The sequence below is a fragment of the Pelophylax lessonae genome, assembly GCF_965119305.1.
Source record: "Pelophylax lessonae genome assembly, chromosome: 9".
In the NCBI taxonomy this organism is placed as follows: Eukaryota; Metazoa; Chordata; class Amphibia; order Anura; family Ranidae; genus Pelophylax; species Pelophylax lessonae.
In genome coordinates, this window is record NC_138776.1 from 51,002,075 (window position 1) to 51,023,474 (window position 21,400).

Here is a 21,400-nt window from a genome sequence, read left to right on the forward strand (position 1 = left end):
AAATCGCACTGCTGCTTAGCAGATGCCTGGGGGTGCCATCAATTCTTAATGGCAGCCCCACACATTGGAAAATGCAGGCTGTGGAAACGCATAGGACCGTGCAGTTTTCATGCGGCTGCGATTTTTAGAAAGGGTGCAAGGACCTTTTTTTTTTTTTTTTTTTTTGCGCTTTTTTCAGGTACGGGGCTGAATGGGCAAATGATAAGACCATCATGTTATGATCTAATTTCCAATAATAAATCACTCAAGGGACATAACAGTTGTGCTCATAAATTTACACACCCTGGCAGAATTTATGATTTCTTGGCCATTTTTCAGAGAATATGAATGATAACATAAAAACGTTTCTTTCAGTCATGGTTAATGTTTGGCTGAAGCCATTTATTATCAGTCAACTGTGTTTACTCTTTTTAAATCCTAATGATAACAGAAACTACCCAAATGACCCTGATCAAAAGTTGACATACCCTGGTGAGCCAAACACTAACCAGAAGTGAAAGAAAAGTTTTTGTGTTATCATTCATATTCTTGGAAAAATGGCCAAGAAATCATAAATTCTGCCAGGGTGTGTAAACTTATGAGCAGAACTGTAAATGAATCCGCTTCTAATTTGTTTTTTGCTTCTGGGTCACACATGCGCAGTTCCAACAGTTCAATCTTCAACAGGCGAGAAACACATCAACCTTTCAATTTATCGTCCGTTTGACAAAAGTTTTCCAAAGTTTTCCTTCGATTTTTTTTTTTTTTATTTTATTTTTTGGCTCAAAAACATCAGGACTGATTTTCAATTAGTGCCCATTAGCTAGACGAAAAATTAACGAACTGTCTGAATGATAAAAAATAGCATGCCTAATTCATGCTACCAACAGCGCTTGCACCATAAATTACTAAAATGAATAACTGTACATATTAAACAAATTCAATAATCTAAAAAAATAAATTAAAAAAAATGTATTCATAAAGAAATCGAGTGAATAACACAAAAATTCAATTCATAAAATAACTTAATGATCCTCATGTATTATGCGTGTCCATCCATATGCCCAATCAACATAGAAAAAATGACATGAACAGCAATGCACTTATGACTGTCCAATTAACAGTCCATAGAAAAAGATTGCAGGGTGATCCGTGAATTTAAAGAAAAGAGGAAATCAGCCTTCTACAATAATTCTTCCTAATAGTAAATGATTATGAAGCAGCTCATGTGGCCCCTCGTGAGGCCAGAGAAGTGTACAAATTTCCAACTCACCAGATGTTGTTGATCTTTCTTGCTTTATAGCAATAAGATCAAATTGGGCTTGTGTGGTCACCTTGAGGTGTTCTCAAACCGATCTCGGTCTCCTTGGTTACTACTCCAAAGCGTGTGTATCATGCAGGGACATAATTGTGTCTGGTAATTTTTTGCCAAAATGCTTGCTAAAAATACTGGGTAACAGCAAATCAATATTCTAAAAAGCCACTATTGTCCCCGTGCGGCTTCCTGCATTCGTTCCAGGGATCGGAGCAGTGAGCAGTGCATTCCACCCACGCCGTATGACGTCACTGCGTGCGTTACAATCTTACGCGTTTCGTCATCAAGTATGACGTCTTCAGGGATAGAAGAATGACAGAACTTCGAACTTGGGCACCATTAGAAGAGACGTTGCCTACATTTAGGAACACTCACCAAACCATTTTCTAATTGTTGTTGCAAGTCAGTTGGTGCACACAGTCGAGGGGAGCATTCCCGCTGCTTCACTTCACTAGAAACAGCATTGCTTGCACCATTGAGCAGGAGAATTTGGTTATTTTATGAACTCTCCAATGCAATATTGTTGGGAAGCCCTTCAAATCAAGGCTGGTTCTACCACTAAGCAGCTGCCTAAGGCACACTGCCACCTAGGGCACAGCCAGGGCATGTCCTAACAAGACAGTGGCATGTACAGAAACCGATCCCCTGCAGCTGCTGAATTCCAGCTTCTCCTCCTCTCCCTCCCGCATGCACTCAGCGGCTGCAGGAGGGAAATGAAGGGGAATGGTTTCTCTATATGCCACTCTGACTATCCAGGGCCTGCTGCCTCGCTGTTTCATCTCCTCTTGCCCCCCCCCCCCCTGCAGTTTTTTGGGCTTCCCTCTTCTCCCACCAGCTGCTGCGGGGGATCTTTTAAGATGGAGAGCAGGGTAGGGGCTGGCAAATGAGTCATTTACTGGCCCTATCCTTATCTGAAATGACTGTACCGATCACTGACTGTATCTTATTTTTTTCATAACTGAGGTATAGTAAACTGTGTTTACTATGCCTCTGTTTATGAATGAACACAAAGCTCTGTATAGAGTTATTCCTGATCATTCATTCTGTGCTGCTGAGGCTCCAGAGATGGAGATTGAGGGCTGTCTGCAATCTCCTTGTCTCAAAGGTGAAACATCCGAGGTCTGTTTAGACCCCTGCTGTTTCACTGAAAAAATAAATAAATAAAGTTGTAAAAAAAATGAATAAAATAACAAAAATAAACAACTATTGACTCCCTCCCTTAAGGAGATATATTGGATTTTTTTTTCCCATTTATACTTACCTAGGTGGATGCAGCCTCGGTCCGATGCTGCATCTGTCCGCCAGCGCCCCTACACTGAGAATTGAGCGATCAGACACCGCCAATCGCTTGGTTCTGACAGCTCCTGGAGCAGAGAGCTGCTGACTGTCAGTCCCCGGCTGACGGTCTAGGCAGTTGGCGGATCCGGACTCCGTGGTCATGATGACGCGGTGCCTAAATCAACTTCTGTGACGTCAGCAGAGAGCAGACTTTAGCCCACTCTCTGCTGAAAATGGGTCACAGGAGTGCGAATCGAACTGCTAGCCTGTGATCTATAGGAGAAGTACAGCCAGACGAGCTTCGGCTGTACATCTCCTTTGCATATAACTAAAATACATCGAGGAACCGGTAGTTGTCATGATTTGTAAAAAAAAAAGGCTACTCGGTCTAAAATGCCCGGGCCTATTTTGCATGCTGCAGGATTGGATTTATTTAGCAAAAGAAATTTAGCAGTTTCATGTTTTGATGTTTTACTATTTTCTACAGTTTTTAGATAGAAGTTTTATTTATTTTATTTTTTTTTGGGGGGGGGGGGGGGCAAGTAGCTGGTCTTGCCTAGGGTGCAAATTAGTCTACCGCTGGCCCTGCTCTAGAAACCAACTCCAACTGATGCAGCCAGATCGTCTACACATCAAATTTCAACTAGGACACTGTCTGCATGGAGTTTGCATGTTCTCCCTGTGCCTGAGTGGGTTTCCTCCCACACTCCAAAGACATGCTGGTAGGTAATTGGCTCCTGTCTAAACTGGCCCTAGTATGTTAGATGGGGACCTTGGATGGTAAGCTCCCTTACTGTACAGTATGTAAAGTGCTGTGTAAATTGTTGGCTATACATACAGTAAATGAATGTATGTAAATAGGAGGGGAGGAAGTGTATGGAGGGACACCTCCCGCCACGTCTCAAGGGGAATGAGCAACCTGACAAAGTTGTCAAACCTGTTAGATAGACCTTTCCCCTCTCAGTGACTGCCAGAGGGAGAGAAGTTACATTCTGTATGTAGCACTGTCCCCGTAGGGCTTGCTGTGTGATGACTTCTTGGGTCTCTGATTACCTGCAGACAGTCACTAGGGGGTTTTTCACACCTCCCTCTTTACTCCCATTTGCACGTAACTCAATAAACAGTCCGGGGTATTTGGTTTTGGATTTATTGTGGAACTTGGATGGGAGAAGGGAATAGTGGGATACTCCAACTAAACTATTCACAGTAGATAAGGACAACTCTCCCTTGGCCTCACCAGGTTATTTGTGGAAGCAGACACACTGCTTTAACCATACTGACACATGTATGGAAGAATGCGGTCTTCTTGCTCTATGTAGCAGCAGACTTGATGCAACTTCATTATCTTCAGGACACTCTCTAGCATCACTTGGACTGACACCTGTCCACTGACTAGCCGAAGGGATGGCCCTCTCAGGACAGACCCCATGACACAGATCTGTACTCACTGTAGGCAGAATCAGATACTCTCCGGTGTCTCCCTTCCAGTCAGCTCTGCAGGACATCTGGGTTCAGCTCCTATCTGACTCTCAGGTCCTCAGGTTAACCACCCAAGGCCCCATGGCAGCTTATAAAGAGGAGGGGTAGCTGCCCCCTCCCTCTAGGACCCCACTCTCCAACCAAATACCCCGAGGGCATGTGCCCTTGACATTTTTAGTCACCTAGCATGCACTCAGGCACTTTCCTCCGCCGATCACCAGGGCTGTAACAATGCCTGTGCCCTCACATGTCCGGTTTCCTCCCAGTGTTCAATATGCCTCCCTATTGGACCAGTGTGAAACATTCAGACAAGCTGAGCTGCACCGGAGCAACATAAGCAGACCCTGTGAAAGGATCCTGCTCCCTGGAAGACAGAGAGCCATCTAAATGTACCTGGCAATCTCTCTGGTAAGCAGAAAGATCAAAAAATGATACTCCCTCTTCTAGCAGCTGCCTACATGTAGATGGGTGGATATATATATATATATATATATATATATATATATATAATATATATATACAGTGGGTACGGAAAGTATTCAGACCCCCTTAAATTTTTCACTCTTTGTTATATTGCAGCCATTTGCTAAAATCATTTAAGTTCATTCTTCTTCCTCATGAATGTACACATAGCACCCCATACTGACAGAAAAACACAGAATTGTTGACATTGTTGCAGATTTATTAAAAAAGAAAAACAGAAATATCACATGGTCCTAAGTATTCAGACCCTTTGCTCAATATTTAGTAGAAGCCCCCTTTTGATCTAATACAGCCAGGAGTCTTTTTGGGAAAGATGCAACAAGTCTTTCACACCTGGATTTGGGGATCCTCTGCCATTCCTCCTTGCAGATCCTCTCCAGTTCTGTCAGGTTGGATGGTAAACGTTGGTGGACAGACATTTTTAGGTCTCTCCAGAGATGCTCAATTGGGTTTAAGTCAGGGCTCTGGCTGGGCCATTCAAGAACAGTCACGGAGTTGTTGTGAAGCCACTCCTTCGTTATTTTAGCTGTGTGCTTAGGGTCATTGTCTTGTTGGAAGGTAAACCTTCGGCCCAGTCTGAGGTCCAGAGCACTCTGGAGAAGGTTTTTGTCCAGGATATCCCTGTACTTGGCAGCATTCATCTTTCCCTTGATTGCAACCAGACGTCCTGTCCCTGCAGCTGAAAAACACCCCCACAGCATGATGCTGCCACCACCATGCTTCACTGTTGGGACTGTATTGGACAGGTGATGAGCAGTGCCTGGTTTTCTCCACACATACCGCTTAGAATTAAGGCCAAAAAGTTCTATTTTGGTCTCATCAGACCAGAGAATCTTATTTCTCACCATCTTGGAGTCCTTCAGGTGTTTTTTAGTAAACTCCATGCGGGCTTTCATGTGTCTTACACTGAGGAGAGGCTTCCGTCGGGCCACTCTGCCATAAAGCCCCGACTGGTGGAGGGCTGCAGTGATGGTTGACTTTCTACAACTTTCTCCCATCTCCTGACTGCATCTCTGGAGCTCAGCCACAGTGATCTTTGGGTTCTTCTTTACCTCTCACCAAGGCTCTTATCCCCCGATAGCTCAGTTTGGCTGGATGGCCAGCTCTAGGAAGGGTTCTGGTCGTCCCAAACGTCTTCCATTTGAGGATTATGGAGGCCACTGTGCTCTTAGGAACCTTAAGTGCAGCAGAAATCTTTTTGTAACCTTGGCCAGATCTGTGCCTTGCCACAATTGTCTCTGAGCTCTTCAGGCAGTTCCTTTGACCTCATGATTCTCATTTGCTCTGACATGCATTGTGATCTGGAAGGTCTTATATAGACAGGTGTGTGGCTTTCCTAATCAAGTCCAATCAGTATAATCAAACACAGCTGGACTCAAATGAAGGTGTAGAACCATCTCAAGGATGATCAGAAGAAATGGAAAGCACCTGAGTTAGGGCTCTTTCACACGGGCGGTCCGTGTGAGAGCTCCGCTGCGGTCCTTTTCTCCACGGAGCGGATGACATTTCTGTCATCCGCTCCGTGTGTCCGCATATCATCCCATCCGTTTGCGGATGATATGCGGACCTAATGTAAGTCTATGGGGATTGCGGATGTCAGCGGATGACACCGCTGACATCCGATTTTCCTTCCTTTCCGTTTTTTGAACGGAACAAAAATAGGGTTCTGTTCCGTTCCAAAAAACGGAACAGAACTGACAGGAAGAAAATCAGGTGTCAGCGGATGGTATTCCGCTGCCATCCACAATGCCATTCACTTACATTATGTCCGCAAATCATCTGCAAACGGATGGGATGATTTGCGGACATACGGACCGCCCGTGTGAAAGAGCCCTTAAATATGAGTGTCACAGCAAAGGGTCTGAATACTTAGGACCATGTGATATTTCAGTTTTTCTTTTTTAATAAATCTGCAACAATGTCAACAATTCTGTGTTTTTCTGTCAGTATGGGGGGGGGTGCTATGTGTACATTCATGAGGAAGAAGAATGAACTTAAATGATTTTAGCAAATGGCTGCAATATAACAAAGAGTGAAAAATTTAAGGGGGTCTGAATACTTTCCGTACCCACTGTGTATATATATATATATATATATATATATATAAGGAAAAAAAGTATAACCGCCTAAAACAGTGTGATTTGACTGTGAAAGGGAACCTGCCATGGAACAGTGTACATGCAAACTCAGCTAGATGAATCCAGTGAGGTTGGAGAATGCTCCTGTGGAAGAATTACATGTTCCAACCTCGTCTCTCCAAGGCCCCGTTCACATCTATTAATTTTAGATTTCCAGGGCGAAAATGCTGCGATTCTGCCCATGATTCCAAGCGCGCTGCAACATTGGCAAAACACAGCACACGTGTTTGCCATTCATTTTTAATAGCACCAAAATGCAGTGTGGTTTTGCCGCAACTATCGCGCAAAGCTTGTCGCCCAAATAGGAGCAGGAGCGATAGATCGCATGACAATCGTGGCAAAACCGCGCTGTGTTTTGGTGCCATTTTAAAATGAGTGTCACACAAACAGGAGTGCCGCGTTTTGCCAGCGTTGCAGTGCGATTTGATATTGCGGGTATAATGATGTATTTGATTTGAGGCATACTAGCACCTTATGCCTGTGCCTTGCAGGGAAGTTCCCCCCCCCCCCCACAGTGGTGGAACGCCAGGGCCAGGTCGCAAGTGTGACCTTTGCGACCCTGGTAGTTCCGCCAATGATTCTATTTTATGAGTTACTTTTCTATATTTTCGAAGCAAATTTCAGAAGACTGCTATATTTATTCTATTCTATTATTTTCTATTCTGTTTTGTTCTATTCAACTCTATTCTTTTCTATTCTATTCTATTCTGTTCTATTTCTTTTCTTATTCCATTCTATTTTTTCTATTATATAAAGCAGCCTAAGTAGGAATCATCTTATTTCACTTTTTTACCTTACTGTATTTTTTGCAGTTCATATTCATTTTTAAATTCAAGTTCCACATCATTTTTAAATAATTTTTTAAGTTTGGATAATTTGTTGTATCGTTTCATTATAATTTTTTGGGGATTTGTTGAAATTCGTTTGATACTGTAATTCGGAAATTCAGATACATCCAAATTTCAGTTCGTAACTAAATGAATCACACATGTCTAGTCTCTAGCCATGATTGGGAGCCGGCAGGACAGACTCCCAATCATGTGACTGCCAAGCACAATAGTCATGCGATAAAGGGACACTGGGGCTGGGCGGGTAGAGGTAAAGTCCAGGGCATAGTGATCACGCAACCCCGGAAGCATATCTTTGACACCCTGGACTGAAAGAAAATGGGCTTAGTGACAATGTCCATTATACAACCAAAAAGGGGACTGACGCTGGATCACATAGCAGCAAGATAAGGCAAGTATTGCAGGGAGGGCTTTTTTATTTGAATGACACTTGGGCAATATGCACTTTATAATGTATACATTTTAATTTTATATGTATAATTTTTATTTATTTTTTTAAAGCAATTAGGCTTTAACCATTTTGCCACTGTGATACCTAATATATACTGACTTTTGGAGCAGTACTCACAAAACACACCTAAAGCTGGATACACACTATACAATTTTTGTTGTTAGATTTACCTTCAACTATGTAGTGCATGGGCCGGCCTGATTGCATACAAATTGAAAGTGTTTAGATTTGACCTCATATTATATGGTTTTGGTAAATCTAAAAGAAAAAATCTAAAGACAATTGTAGTGTGTATGGCCCATAACTCTGGGCTGATTTGGATGACTGGTGTCACTCTTTGAGTCCCATGACAGCAACTTGTAGCACAGAGAGGATGAATGGCTTATTCAGTCTTTCTTATCAGTGTGATGTAGTTAGCAAAAGTCCAACCAGAGGTGTGGTTCTCTTGGCCTTTTGGCTAAAATCAAGTGTAGTATCTGCAGTGTCCAGTAGGGGTGCTCTGCGGTATTTCTGGCCTGATTGCTGGCTGTGTAGTATCCCTGCTAGTATGATGGCACTCCGGAGGGATCTTCCTCGTAGGAAGAGAAACCAAAGTTGCTCCCACCGGGAAAGGGGTGGGACGGGATCGGAGGGGCCCACTACCTCCTCATTTTAGCTGTGCTAACTTGCTTAACTGAGGGCTGGGTAAGCAGTGGGCCTGCCATGTCAAGTGTCACATGGGGGTGGCATTCCGAGCGTGCCAGTGTAGCACTATGGGTTTGGGACTCCACTGTGTGAATCTACACTGGGCCACGACCAGGGGCTGACTGGCAACCTTCACCTAGGGGGCAAGTGCAAACCAGAGGCCCATGGTGCAGCGACTTGGTCCCCCTCCCACTTTTCCTCTTCCCAGCCTCCTCCTGACCCCCATTCCAGGTTGATGCTCCACTCCAGGTACTCTCTACTCACTGGCCGAATCCAGGTTCCCAATCTGGCCAGCAGGGGGCAGTTGGGGGGGGGGGGGGAGGTGGGACAGCTCGGTTGGGGCTTGCCGGGGAAGGAGAGTCTCTAGTGGGGCATAAAACCGGCCTTTGCTCAGACACAGTTTACACCATCCTTGCTGGGGGAGAGGCCTGTGCTCTGTCCTTGTCTTCATCCCGCACTCAGTAGATCAGCGGCAGAGAGTTTTGGAAGAAGACGTGCAGCCTTTTTATGGGGCATCAGAGTGGCCCAGGGGGCAATTTCCCCCCCTGCCCCCTGGCCCAGTCCTCCTCTGGCCACGACACCTCTTGTTCTGCACTATGTCTCATGGGTTAGACCTTTTGGCTGAGACTGGGGCATGTTTTGTCATCAGGTCGCAAGGCCTTGCCAATGCACCTACACTTTTCTATTTTTACTTATTTTTTTTCTCTCCATGTGTCACCTGTACATATATGTTTCCTTTTTTTAACTCAAGATGAAGGGTGTGAGTCTTCAGGCTCACCATGAAGTCTAGGAAGAAGATGTGTTTCCCCTTAGGTTCTTTCCACCTCTGCCCTGGGGGGTCTTTCTTTGGGAGAGACCCTCACCCAGTACTCAAAGGGTCAGCTTTGGCTGATCATGAGGAGCAGGGTTTGCCAGGCCTTTTGGCTAGGTGGACCGGAGTGTGCCTTGCCCCCCATCAGAAGTCTTGTGCCTTGGGGGGTCAAGGTGTGCTCTTTGTGAGGGGACTATATAACGCACCCTACGTGCACTTTTTTTGTTCACTTTTGGAGCCCACACACACTTGGCCTAAAAAAAAAAAAAAAAAAAAAAGCCGCTTTTACAGGTGTTTGACGTAATTTTTTTTTTGTCTGTAAAAACACTTCTAGAGCATGTAAGCCTATGTGTCCATGCACACAAAGGTGTACTGAAAAAATAAAACACCAAAGGTGCGCTCTTGATAGGAGCTTAATCACAGGAAAAGTACTAATTACATCTAAACGCGCATAAATGCTACATGCGTAAAACACGTGTATGAATGCATTCCAGTGGCCATAATAAATTGAAGTATAACTAAAGACAATCCTTTTTTTCTCTTACGTCCTCCGACAGTCGCCGCCTCTTCATATTCGTCACATATGGGGTATTAGACTTTGCTCCGAAGGAGTAGCTAGGCAACAGAATATGTTAACAATAAAGCTTTAACATATCCCACCCTCAAGGGGTGGTCCCCTCAGTCAATACCCTCCTACTTCCTGCAACCATATCTCAGTTTTAATGTCTAGCTTGTCAGGAGTGGCTGGCTCTCTCTGTGCTGGGACTTTTTGTCCCAGACTCTTTCTTCTTTTTAATATTTTATTTGAGTTTTTTCTCTACCTTTACTTAGCTGTTGTTTTTGTCAGCATTAGTTAGTTCTTCGGACGAAGAGGATCATGCGGACTGGGTCTCGGGCTGATCCCCCTGATCGCAGGTCGTGGGTCAGTGGCTTCCCAGTCTGCCATCGAGCGTTCAGCCAGGTAACGCTCCTGGCACGGTGAACGACCCATCCCTGTTCGGTGCAGGGATGTTTGGTGAGGTGGCTACCTCACCGGACGCTGTGCGGTTTCTTAACCGCCATTGTGTGCGTCTTGAATTGCGACTCTCCCTGCCTCATGTGCAGCGGCTTGTTCGCCTGTGCGGGTTCCCCACGCCATATGAGGTAAGTGTGTCTATGTGGGGACCTGTCTGTCTGGGGGGGGTCTCAGTCTGGGACTGTGTAACCTGCCTTTAAATCACACTGCTTGTCTCCCTATCTCTCGGCTGCATGCTGTGGGCTGCAAGGGGGGGGGGGGAGCTGTATGACACTGTGTGTGTCAGGCTGGGCAGTGTGAGAAGCTGTGTGCTGTGGGGCATGTTTTTAATGGCATGTTGGGGCATATACAGCGATCGCTGCGGCGATCTAACATGTATCCATATAATGGGATGAAATTGTGTGTGTTTTTATGCACTGTGGAGCGGCGGTTTCGGCGCCAAACGACGCCATTTTACCGGCGCCCGCTCCGGCCGCATGGTTTACATGCACGGCGGCCATTTTCTTGTAGCCTCCATAGGCTTACATAGAGCGCCCTGGCAGCATCACTTCCTTTTTCCTGGAACACCGGTCGAGGCAGCAGCAGCAGCGGGGTCTCCTCAGGTTTTATCCTTCTATTCCTGTTGTCCATTGCCTGTATTCAGTCTGTATATTCCCTGTGGGGGTCTCATTGTGCCTGAGTGTGTGCGGTGGGCTGCGCTTACCGCGCTTGCTGAAAGGGGACAGTTAACCCTTGGTTGTCTGGCGTACAGGGGCAATGGATTCTCAGGAGGGCAAGTTTCCCACAGTATTGGTGGAAAGCCAGGGGACCGCTGTTTCCCCCCCAGGGGGGGATTTAGCCACTATTGTGGCTGGCCTTGCTGCCCAGGTGCAAATGCTGGTGGCTGCTCAATCTACTAAACGGCCCAGAGTTACTCTGTCCTCCGATTCTGAGGGTGAAGGTGATGGGGCTGTTCTGGCAGGGACCTCCCTATCGGGGTCCCGCTCCTCTCTTGATCTAGTGGGGTCTGAGGTAGAGGCTGAGGTTGAGGGGGTTGATAATTCTCCCCCTGGCTCGCCTGAAGAGCTTGCAATCATGGATGAGTTGATTGCTTCCATTAAGCAGACGCTACGTTTGCAGGACGAAGTGTGTCCCCCCGCTGCCTTGGCGGCTTATGGGACGCAGAGAAAACGCAGGACGCCGCAGGTTTTTCCCTGCATTGCTGATTTTCAGCGCGCGGTAAAGGATCAATGGCGCGATCTGCGCAAACCTTTTGCGGTACCAAGTAAATTCAAGCTGCGTTATCCTTTCTCCCCTGCCACTGATGAACGGTGGTGTGTGCCTCCACCAGTGGATCATGCAATTGCGGTTTTGAACAAAGCCACTGCGATTCCTGCAGAGGGATCCCCTGTTTTCCGTGATGCCACGGATAGGAGACTGGAGTCTCTTGCCCGTCATACTTATTCTGTTACGGGTTCTATGCTTAAAGCTCTATTTGCTTCTCTCATGGCGGCCCAGGCGATCGCAAGTTGGACGCAGATGCTTAGGCGCGTCCTAGTGGCCGATTCGGCCTCGGCGGCGACCCTGGACATGGTGGATCAGATCCACCAGGGTGTCATGTATCTGTGTGATGCGGACCTGGACCTGATTCCGTTGGCTGCACGTGTGCACAGCGTGGCGGTGTTGTCTCACCGCCTGGTTTGGTTGAAATGTTGGTCGGTGGACCAATCTTCACGTAAAACCTTAGCCAATCTGCCTTATGATGGGTCTCGCCTTTTTGGGGAGTCTCTGGATGTGTTGATTAAGGGGATCACCGGGGGTAAGAGCACTCTCTTGCCCCATTTCCCCAAGGCTAAGGGGGCTTCTGGGAAGAAGCATGCGAATTTTCGGCCCCCTCAGGGGTCCTTTCGTGCCTTTCGGCCGCACTACAAGGGCAAACCGTTCAAGGGCCAGGGCTCTCAGAAGAAACCCTGGTCTGGGAAACAGAAGTCCGGCCAATCCGGACCTGCGGCCCATAACAGTTCGGCCTGAAGGGGCGCCCTCACCCAGTTTTGGGGTGGGGGGACGCTTGCTCGGTTTTCTTCAGCCCTGGTTGGCCCGTGTGCGGGACAGATGGGTTCTGGAAATCGTTCGATCTGGTTACAAGATCGAGTTTCTCTCTCGGCCAGAGAGCAGATTTTTTCCCTCAAATCTACAACTGTCTCCAGAGCGCCTGCGGGATCTGCACCTGGCGGTGCGGGACCTGAGGGCTCAGGGAGTGGTGGTTCCGGTGCCTCATCGGGACAGATTTCGGGGGTTTTATTCCAATCTGTTCACCGTGCCCAGAAAGGAGGGCAAGGTTCGTCCAATTCTGGACTTGAAAGCTCTGAACCGCTCTGTGCGGGTTCGCAAGTTCCGCATGGAATCCCTGCGCTCGGTGGTGGCTGCCCTGGTTCCGGGGGAATTCATGGCCTCCATCGATTTGAAGGATGCGTATCTTCACATCCCCATATTCGAGGGTCATCAGAGATACCTTCGATTTGCCATTGCGGAGGATCACTACCAGTTCGTGGCGTTGCCCTTTGGGCTCGCCTCGGCTCCGCGGGTCTTCACCAAGGTGCTTGCACCGGTTCTGGCATTATTGAGAGCCCAGGGCATTTCTGTCCTGGGGTATCTGGACGACATTCTGATTCGGTCTGCGACCAGTCAGGGTCTGGAGAAGGACCTGTCTGTCACGATGCAAACTCTGCAGGAGTTCGGTTGGACGATAAATGTTCCAAAGTCGACACTGAGTCCGTCGGTTCGTCTTCCCTATCTGGGAATGATACTGGACTCGGTGCAGGCGAAGGTCTTCCTGCCGGAAGACAAACTCGGGACTCTTCAGGAGGAAGTCAGGTCCCTCAGGGACGTTCCGAACTCGTCTCTGCGGACGTGTATGAGATGTCTGGGATTGATGGTCTCGGCTTTCGAGGCGATTCCTTTCGCGCAGTTTCACACGCGGGGTCTCCAGGCGGAGATCTTGTCCAAGTGGGACGGGCGACCTCAATCTCTGGATCTTCAGATCTCGTTGAGTCATCGCACCAGGGAAAACCTTCTGTGGTGGCTCCAGTCCCCGTTGGTGTCCGGGGGCAAGTCGTTTCGTCCGATCTCGTGGACGATAATCACCACGGATGCCAGCCTGTCGGGCTGGGGTGGTGTTCTGGGCGTTCTGTCCGCCCAGGGGACCTGGTCGGAGGGGGAGTCTTCCCTCCCGATCAACATTCTGGAATTGCGTGCGATAAGGCTCTGTCTTCATCGCTGGACGGACCGGCTGCAGGGCTGCCCGGTTCGGGTGCAGACGGACAATGCCACGGCGGTGGCCTACATCAACCATCAAGGGGGCACCAGGAGTGCCCGAGCGGCTCGAGAAGTGGCCGACATTCTGTCTTGGGCCGAGACTCATGTCCCGGCGATAACGGCGGTTCACATTCCGGGAGTGGAGAACTGGCAGGCGGACTATCTGAGTCGCCAGACCCTGGATCAGGGGGAATGGTCTCTCCATCCGGCTGTCTTCCAGATGTTGTGCGCGAAGTGGGGTCTTCCAGATGTGGACCTGTTCGCGTCTCGCTTCAACTACAAGGTGAAGAGGTTCGTGGCAAGGACGCGCGACCCTCGGGCAGACGCGTCGGACGCGTTAGTGGCCCCGTGGCATCAGTACAGGCTGATGTACGCGTTTCCACCGATTCAGTTGCTGTCCCGGTTCCTTCGCAGGTTACACTCGGAACGCAGCACGGTGATTCTTGTGGCACCGGACTGGCCTCGCCGGTCCTGGTACGCAGACCTCGTGAATCTGGCGGTCGACGCCCCCTGGCGTCTGCCTCTTCGGGACGATCTACTGTCTCAAGGACCGATTTACCATCCTGCTTTACAGTCGCTGGCTTTGACGGCCTGGCTGTTGAGACCGAGGTCCTGAAGGAGAAGGGTCTCTCTCCAGAGGTTGTTCATACCTTGATCAACGCGAGGAAGTCTTCCTCGGGAAAGGTTTATTACCGTACTTGGAAGGCCTATTTTGCCTGGTGTGAGTCCAGGGGGTTTTCACCCCGCACGTACTCGGTTTCCCGTGTGCTGTCTTTCCTTCAGACGGGTGTCGATCAGCGTTTGGCGCTGGCTACGATAAAGGGTCAGGTGTCTGCGCTGGCCGTTCTGTTTCAACGTCCCGTGGCTTCCAACTCCTTGGTTGGCACTTTTATTCAGGGTGTGCGGCATCTGGTTCCTCCTAGGAGGGATCCTTTGCCCCCTTGGGACTTGAATCTAGTCCTATCTGTGTTACAACGTGCTCCTTTTGAACAGATCAGGGAGATCTCGTTGTCTATGTTGTCCAAAAAGGTCGCTTTTTTGGTGGCGATCACTTCGGCTCGCAGAGTGTCGGAACTGGCGGCTTTGTCCTGCAAGTCTCCGTACCTGGTTGTTCATTTGGATAAGGTGGTCTTGCGACCTAATCCTTCTTTTCTGCCGAAACGAGTTTCGGAATTCCATCTTAACGAGGATATTGTTTTGCCTTCGTTGTGCACGAAGCCTAAACATCCAAAGGAGGTGAGATTGCATTCTCTGGATGTTGTTCGGGCGATTAGGGTTTACCTTAAATCGACTGAGTCTTTTCGAAAGACGGACTCCTTGTTTGTTCTTCCAGAGGGTCCTCGGAAGGGCATGGCGGCTTCCGCCTCTACCATTGCCAAATGGATCAGGCAGACCATTGAACGGGCCTATGCCTTGCAGGGGAAGGTTCCCCCTGTGCCTGTGAAGGCGCACTCTACTAGATCTCTGAGTACGTCTTGGGCCTGTCGTCATGGGGCTTCTGTAGCCCAGGTGTGTAAGGCGGCGACTTGGTCGACCGTACACACTTTCACAAAATTCTACAAAGTAGATGTTCAGGCATCGGCGGATGCTTCCTTTGGCCGCAAGGTTCTTAGTGCGGCTGTTCCCTAGGGTCCCTTGTTGGGGACTCCTGGCTGTTGGGATAAGTTTTGTATCCCCTGGTTTTTTGTCTTTTCCTGGGTTGTTGCTCCTGTTGAGCACTTATTTTTGCTGTTGCCCAGCTGGTTTCCCTCCTTTGGTAAGGTTCCTTTCTTTGATGTGGAGACTGCGTTGCCTTTCGGCGCGGATGCGTTTCCCACCCCTCATGTTTGCACTGCTTTGGGACGTCCCCATATGTGACGAATATGAAGAGGCGGCGACTGTCGGAGGACGTAAGAGAAAACGGAATTTTTGTAAAATCTTACCTGTAAAATTCCTTTCTCTGAGTCCTCCGACAGTCGCCGCCCCCGCCCCTCTTTTGGGGTTTGAATGTATACTCTACTGCTATTCCACTAAAACTGAGATATGGTTGCAGGAAGTAGGAGGGTATTGACTGAGGGGACCACCCCTTGAGGGTGGGATATGTTAAAGCTTTATTGTTAACATATTCTGTTGCCTAGCTACTCCTTCGGAGCAAAGTCTAATACCCCATATGTGACGAATATGAAGAGGCGGCGACTGTCGGAGGACTCAGAGAAAGGAATTTTACAGGTAAGATTTTACAAAAATTCCGTTTTTTTTAATTTTTGAATAGAGTGGAGATGTATTAGAACCCCTGTCCATTCCGGAGATTCACCCTCTCTTTCTCCTTTCTACCATTATAATTGAAAGAAAATCCCAAATTTTGGGTTGCCCCCAGAAAAGTAGTAGAGGGGAAATCTTCCAATGGGGATACTAGTTTTGGTGACCTGGGGGGGGGGGGGGGCAATGAATTCCTTTAATTTGCAAGGATTTCCTCTCACTTCCTGTTTGGCTATGGGACAGGAAGTGAAGGGAAATCTCTCCAACAAGACACAGATGGCAAAAAAAAATGTGACAGGTTGTAACCCTCGCTTTATACAACATTACATTTTTTGGGGAGGATTTTTTTGGGTTTTGGGAAAGAACTAGTTAATCCTGCAGTCCCTGTGGGAGTAGCGCTACATATTGTATCAATTTTGGGCATCACTCGGTAAAACTTTAATAAACCGGGGGATTTGAGGTGAAATATTGCATAGAGGCAGAACAAATTAATGTTTTGATCTTTACAAATGGGTCCTTAGATAGGAGTAGACTTTTGACCAATGTGACCGTCTGCTGCCCTGTTACTGTGTTACTCTTGGCACTCGGGGTTCTCATCTATACAGGTTGAGGGGATCCAGGAAGTGTGCTTGGTACCGAGGAAACGGTTTGATCAGAGTCTTCTAAGCTTAGTAAGTCCTGGGATGGGTCCTGAAGCCCAGAGGAGTCACAGAGACTTGGGAGAGATGAATCTCTGATCCTGGGTCAATGTATTGCAATGGTTGTGGAGGTGTGCACAGCCATTGTAATAAAATTGTGGGCAACCGTTCAGAGCTCCACACTCCCAGGAGTCTCTGAAAAGTGATTGGCGGTGTATTGCTTTTCAGAGGCATTTGACAGGCAGTGAGAAGGCGGTACGTTGCCTCTTCACAGCCTGTTTTAACCCTGTAAATGCCACTCTGCTACCATGTGCATTACACGTGGTTGCAGGGTGGTTGTGGCGTAGTATCATTTGGGTTGGGTTTCCTATTAGTATTGTCTACTAGGGATAGACCAATATGTTTTTTTTCAGGACCGATAATGATATTTTGGTCACAAAGTATCGTTATCGGCCGATTTGGGCCGATATTTTGTACATTATAAGTTTTGAAAAATACAGACAATTTTGGCACAAATCTGGTACTGAACATGTTAATTTTTGTTTAATGCTTAATGGGTGGCACCCTGTGGTGGCTGGCTGGGTGGCATCCTGTGGTGGGTGGCTGGCTGGGTGGCACCCTGTGGTGGGTGGCTGGCTGGGTGGCACCCTGTGGTGGCTGGCTGGGTGACACCCTGTGGTGGGTGGCTGGCTGGCACCCTGTGGTGGATGGCTGGCTGGCTGGCACCCTGTGGTGGATGGCTGGCTGGCACCATGTGGTGGGTGGCTGACTGGTACAGGGCCTGTGGGTGGCTGGCTGGCTCGCTGGTACAGTGCCTGTGGCTGGCTGGTACAGGGCCTGTGGATGTGGGTGGGTGGCTGGCTGGCACCAGGTTGCTGCGGGTGGGTGTATGGCTGTGATACACTCCCGCGAGACTAGTCCCGACTCCAGATGAGGCTGTCCAAGGTGAGAGAGGCGGCCTAAGAAGGCAGAACGACGTCACAAAAATATTGGCAATATCAGCCAGTTCCGGGGCCGATACCGATAGATCGGGGAAAGTGCATATCGGCCTTGCTGATAATCGGTCTATCCCTACTGCCTACTGAACACAAAAGGCGTATCATTTTGGCCACGAAGCAATGCATTGTGGCCACAGCAAGTGTACATCTCCATCTGGCTGCCTTTGCAGCTTAAGGGGGGGGGGAGGGGTAAAAAAGTGGCTCAAGATGTTTTTTCACTGCTCTCCCAACTGCAGGTGTAATTGAGCCCCAAGGGAGCAGCTTTAGATAGTGGACGGGTATACAAAAGTTTGCGTTCTGTTCGGAGGACAAAGACAAGGGGTCTAAGCCTGAGAGGCAGAGGAGTACTGCTGCAAAGTGACAGCTAGGAGAGTGAAGTAGTTTCGTCCTTGAAAGCACTACAATATAGCTAGTTCCCTACACCACACAAGTGTTATGTCTCCTTCATCCTTTGTCTGTCCTTCATAGATGGAAGAAATTGATGAAGACAATCTGGTTCCTGAGTCTGAAATCAGAGAGGAAGAGGTAGTTCAAGATGGTGATGATGTGGATGCAAAACCCGACCGGAGCCAACGGCTCTCCATCTTCTCCAGGTTAGTCATGCAATCAGATGCTGGGCACCAGACAACTGGATTTGTTTCCTAGAAGCTATTTTTGTCCTGCTGAAATGCCTCAGACTATCAAATATTCTGTATGGAGTTAAAATTGCATTTCATCCCATTCTTGGACGCGGTCTGTGGATAAACATTCTCAATCGCATGGTCAAAGGAATTAAAATATACCCAAACCCGAAAACAAGAATGTAATGTATTGCAGCTTTAAAGTTTGTGAGCTACAGAACACCCCCACCCTATGTTGTTGAGATGAGGACCAGAGGAGGCGGTGGTAGCCCAAACCAGGAGAACAGCCTAGGGCAGTGATGGCGAACCTTGGCACTCCAGAGGTTTTGGAACTATATTTCCCATAATGCTCAACTATACTGTAAAGTGCATGAGCATCATGGGAAATATAGTTCCAAAACATCTGGGTGCAAAGGTTCGCCATCACTGGCCTAGGGTGACAACACTGTTCCTCCAAAAATATGCGTGTTACTAGCATATCAGCAGGTAAAAAGGGGGGGGGGGGGAATAAAAATAAAGCAAAAAATCCTGAAAACAGAAACCTAATGCAGCCACCACATCTTAAGACTGGTAAGCTGCAATATATTATACTTTTGTTGGATTGGATTTACATATGCAATTATCTTTGGTTCACTATAAAACTAGGAACATGCATAGTTGACAGCACTGACAGTTCTCCATTACCGATCAGGAGTTTTGCTCCCAATCATAGTGATCACAAATTGCAAATAGACTGTTCACTTTGCAAGGAGAGATGCAATTTGGAAAGGGAGCTCAGTGAATGAGGTTAAAATTCCATAATCCAATCATGTGCGAGCAAAAAAGCTGGGGTTTTTTAATTGAGCCTTATTGGGTATTCTTTGCAAAGTGACATTTTGCCACATTCCCTAAGCACAGCCTCATTACCTCTTTGCCACTAACCACAGCCTCTTTGTAAATCTATCCTAGTATGCCATATTTTTATCATGAAAACAATGCCTGTGTTATGATTTATGACCACTAGATGGCAACAAAACCCCATAGTTATAAGAATCCTCACTGATAACAGCCTCAAAGTCCATGGGTTTGATATACTGAAGGTACTGAGTACTGCTTGGACCTTGATGAAGGGGACATACCCCGAAAGCTTGTCCTGGAAAAATTGTATGTTAGTGCAAATTAAAAAAGTATCACGGACAGTACTCAATTTGTCTCTGTCCCAAGTGCACTAATACGACTACAATCACCTCAAGCATATACTGAAGGCAAATAAAGGGATTCATTTACTAAAGTTGGAGAGTGTAAAATCTGGTGTAGCTGTGCAAAGAAACCAATCCGATTCCAGGTTTTTTTGTCAAAGCCTGATCGAACAAGCTGAAGTTAGAAGCTGATTGGCTACCATGCAGAGCTACACCAGATTTTGCACTCTTCAGTTTTAGTACATCAACTTTGCAGGGGAATTTGGCCCGGAACTTAGCAAATATGGTGCAGCCCTGTTGACTTTTATCTTCCAGCCATAGGCAAGCATAAAATCCTTTTTTTTTTTTTTTTTTTTCTTTTTTTCCCTTGCACATGATTGGGTATTCTTTCACCACATTCACTAAGCGCTGGATACAATTCCCTTGCAATTTGCAACTTCCCTTGCAAAGTGCACCACGCCTATTTGCCTTTAATAAATCAACCCTAGTCTGATCATATTTTTTCCATGAAAGCAATGCTTGTGTTATGAATTATTACCACTAGAGGGCAATGAAATGCCATAGTATAAGTTATAGGATTTCACAAAGATAAGCCAACAGTGCAATCATGTGTGAGCAAAAATGCTGTTTTTTAAAATGATTATTTTCCTTGCACCTGATTGGGTAAAATTTCACCACATTCACTTAGCAGCCTCTTTGATAATCAATCCTAGTATTTCCATATATTTATCATGAATATGTGGTATGATTGATAACCACTAGATGGCAATGAAACACTGTAATGCAAGTTATAAGAATCCTCAATGATAACGCCGCCTCCCAGCCTAATGGATTTGATTTACTAAAGGCAAAAAACATTTTCACTTTGCAAGTGAAATTGAACTTTGCAGGGGAATTTGTAACCAGAAATTTAGACCATTTGGTGAAGCTCTGTTGACTGACTTTCATTTTCCAGCCATATGCAAGCAAAAAGTTGTTTTTAATTATTTTTTCTAATACAGGATTTATATAGCGCCAACAGTTTGAGCAGTGCTTTACAATACAAAGGGAGACGGTACAGTCACAATAAAATAGAATCAGGGCCCTGCTCAGAAGAGCTGACAATCTAATAGGGTTTTTTTTTCTTGCACATGATTGGATATTCTTTTATAAAAATTATTTTACTAAACACTGGGGAAAATCTCTTGCCTTATGTAACTTCCCTTGCAAAGTGAACAGCCTCTTTTTGTGTTTAGTAGATCAACCCCAAGTATGACCGTATTTTTCATGCTTGTGTTATGAATTATCACCACTAGATGGCGATGAAATGCTATAGTACAAGTTATAGGACTCAATGATAAGCCACATGTACAAAATATTTACTGCCAGGTAAAGTGTGTTAAAGCCAAAACTTTTGTTTTTCATACTTTTGAATAGTACAGGAATAATTACAACCCCTATAAGGTTTTTATTGCTGTATTTGTCCCTACTGGGGAGATTTACTCTTTCTATCTGACCTGGTGACCATTGTCAGGGGGACAGAAAGTGATGGGAAACTTTTTGGATTTCACATTTATCACCAGAACAGGAGGTGCAGTGATAACTGTGAAGGAGAGGATAACCCCTCATTTTGTAGAGATCTTCTCTTACTTCCTATTGTGTATCAGCAGTGTTGCCAACCCCCCGGAGGGAAATTTACTGGCAGAACGTCCAAAATTTACGGACAGCACCAATTTTTTACGGACACTGAAAAAAGTACCTAAAATAACAATTTTCAGTGCTAAACCGTGCAAATATCAATATTTTAACTATAAACATATAGCTAGTGCTATTAGCAATGTGTTAAAGTTAAACAAAAGTCAAAAAACATATTTCTCAAATTTACATGAAGGTTGGGTTACCATAACCCAGCCAGCACAGAGTTCCCCCTTACATCAGAGTCTGCAGACTCTGGTCAGACACGGTACAGGAGGT

The 21,400-nt window shown here is 46.7% G+C and overlaps 1 protein-coding gene across 1 annotated transcript in view; it reads left to right on the forward strand.

Moving 5' to 3' along the window:
* Positions 1–21,400, forward strand: part of CASP7 (caspase 7) — a 108,669-nt gene that overhangs the window by 11,505 nt on the left and 75,764 nt on the right. Inside the window, exon 2 of the mRNA XM_082268337.1 lies at positions 18,118–18,242. Within this exon, the coding sequence (XP_082124463.1) occupies positions 18,118–18,242 (125 nt within the window). The remainder of the gene's footprint in view (positions 1–18,117; positions 18,243–21,400) is intronic.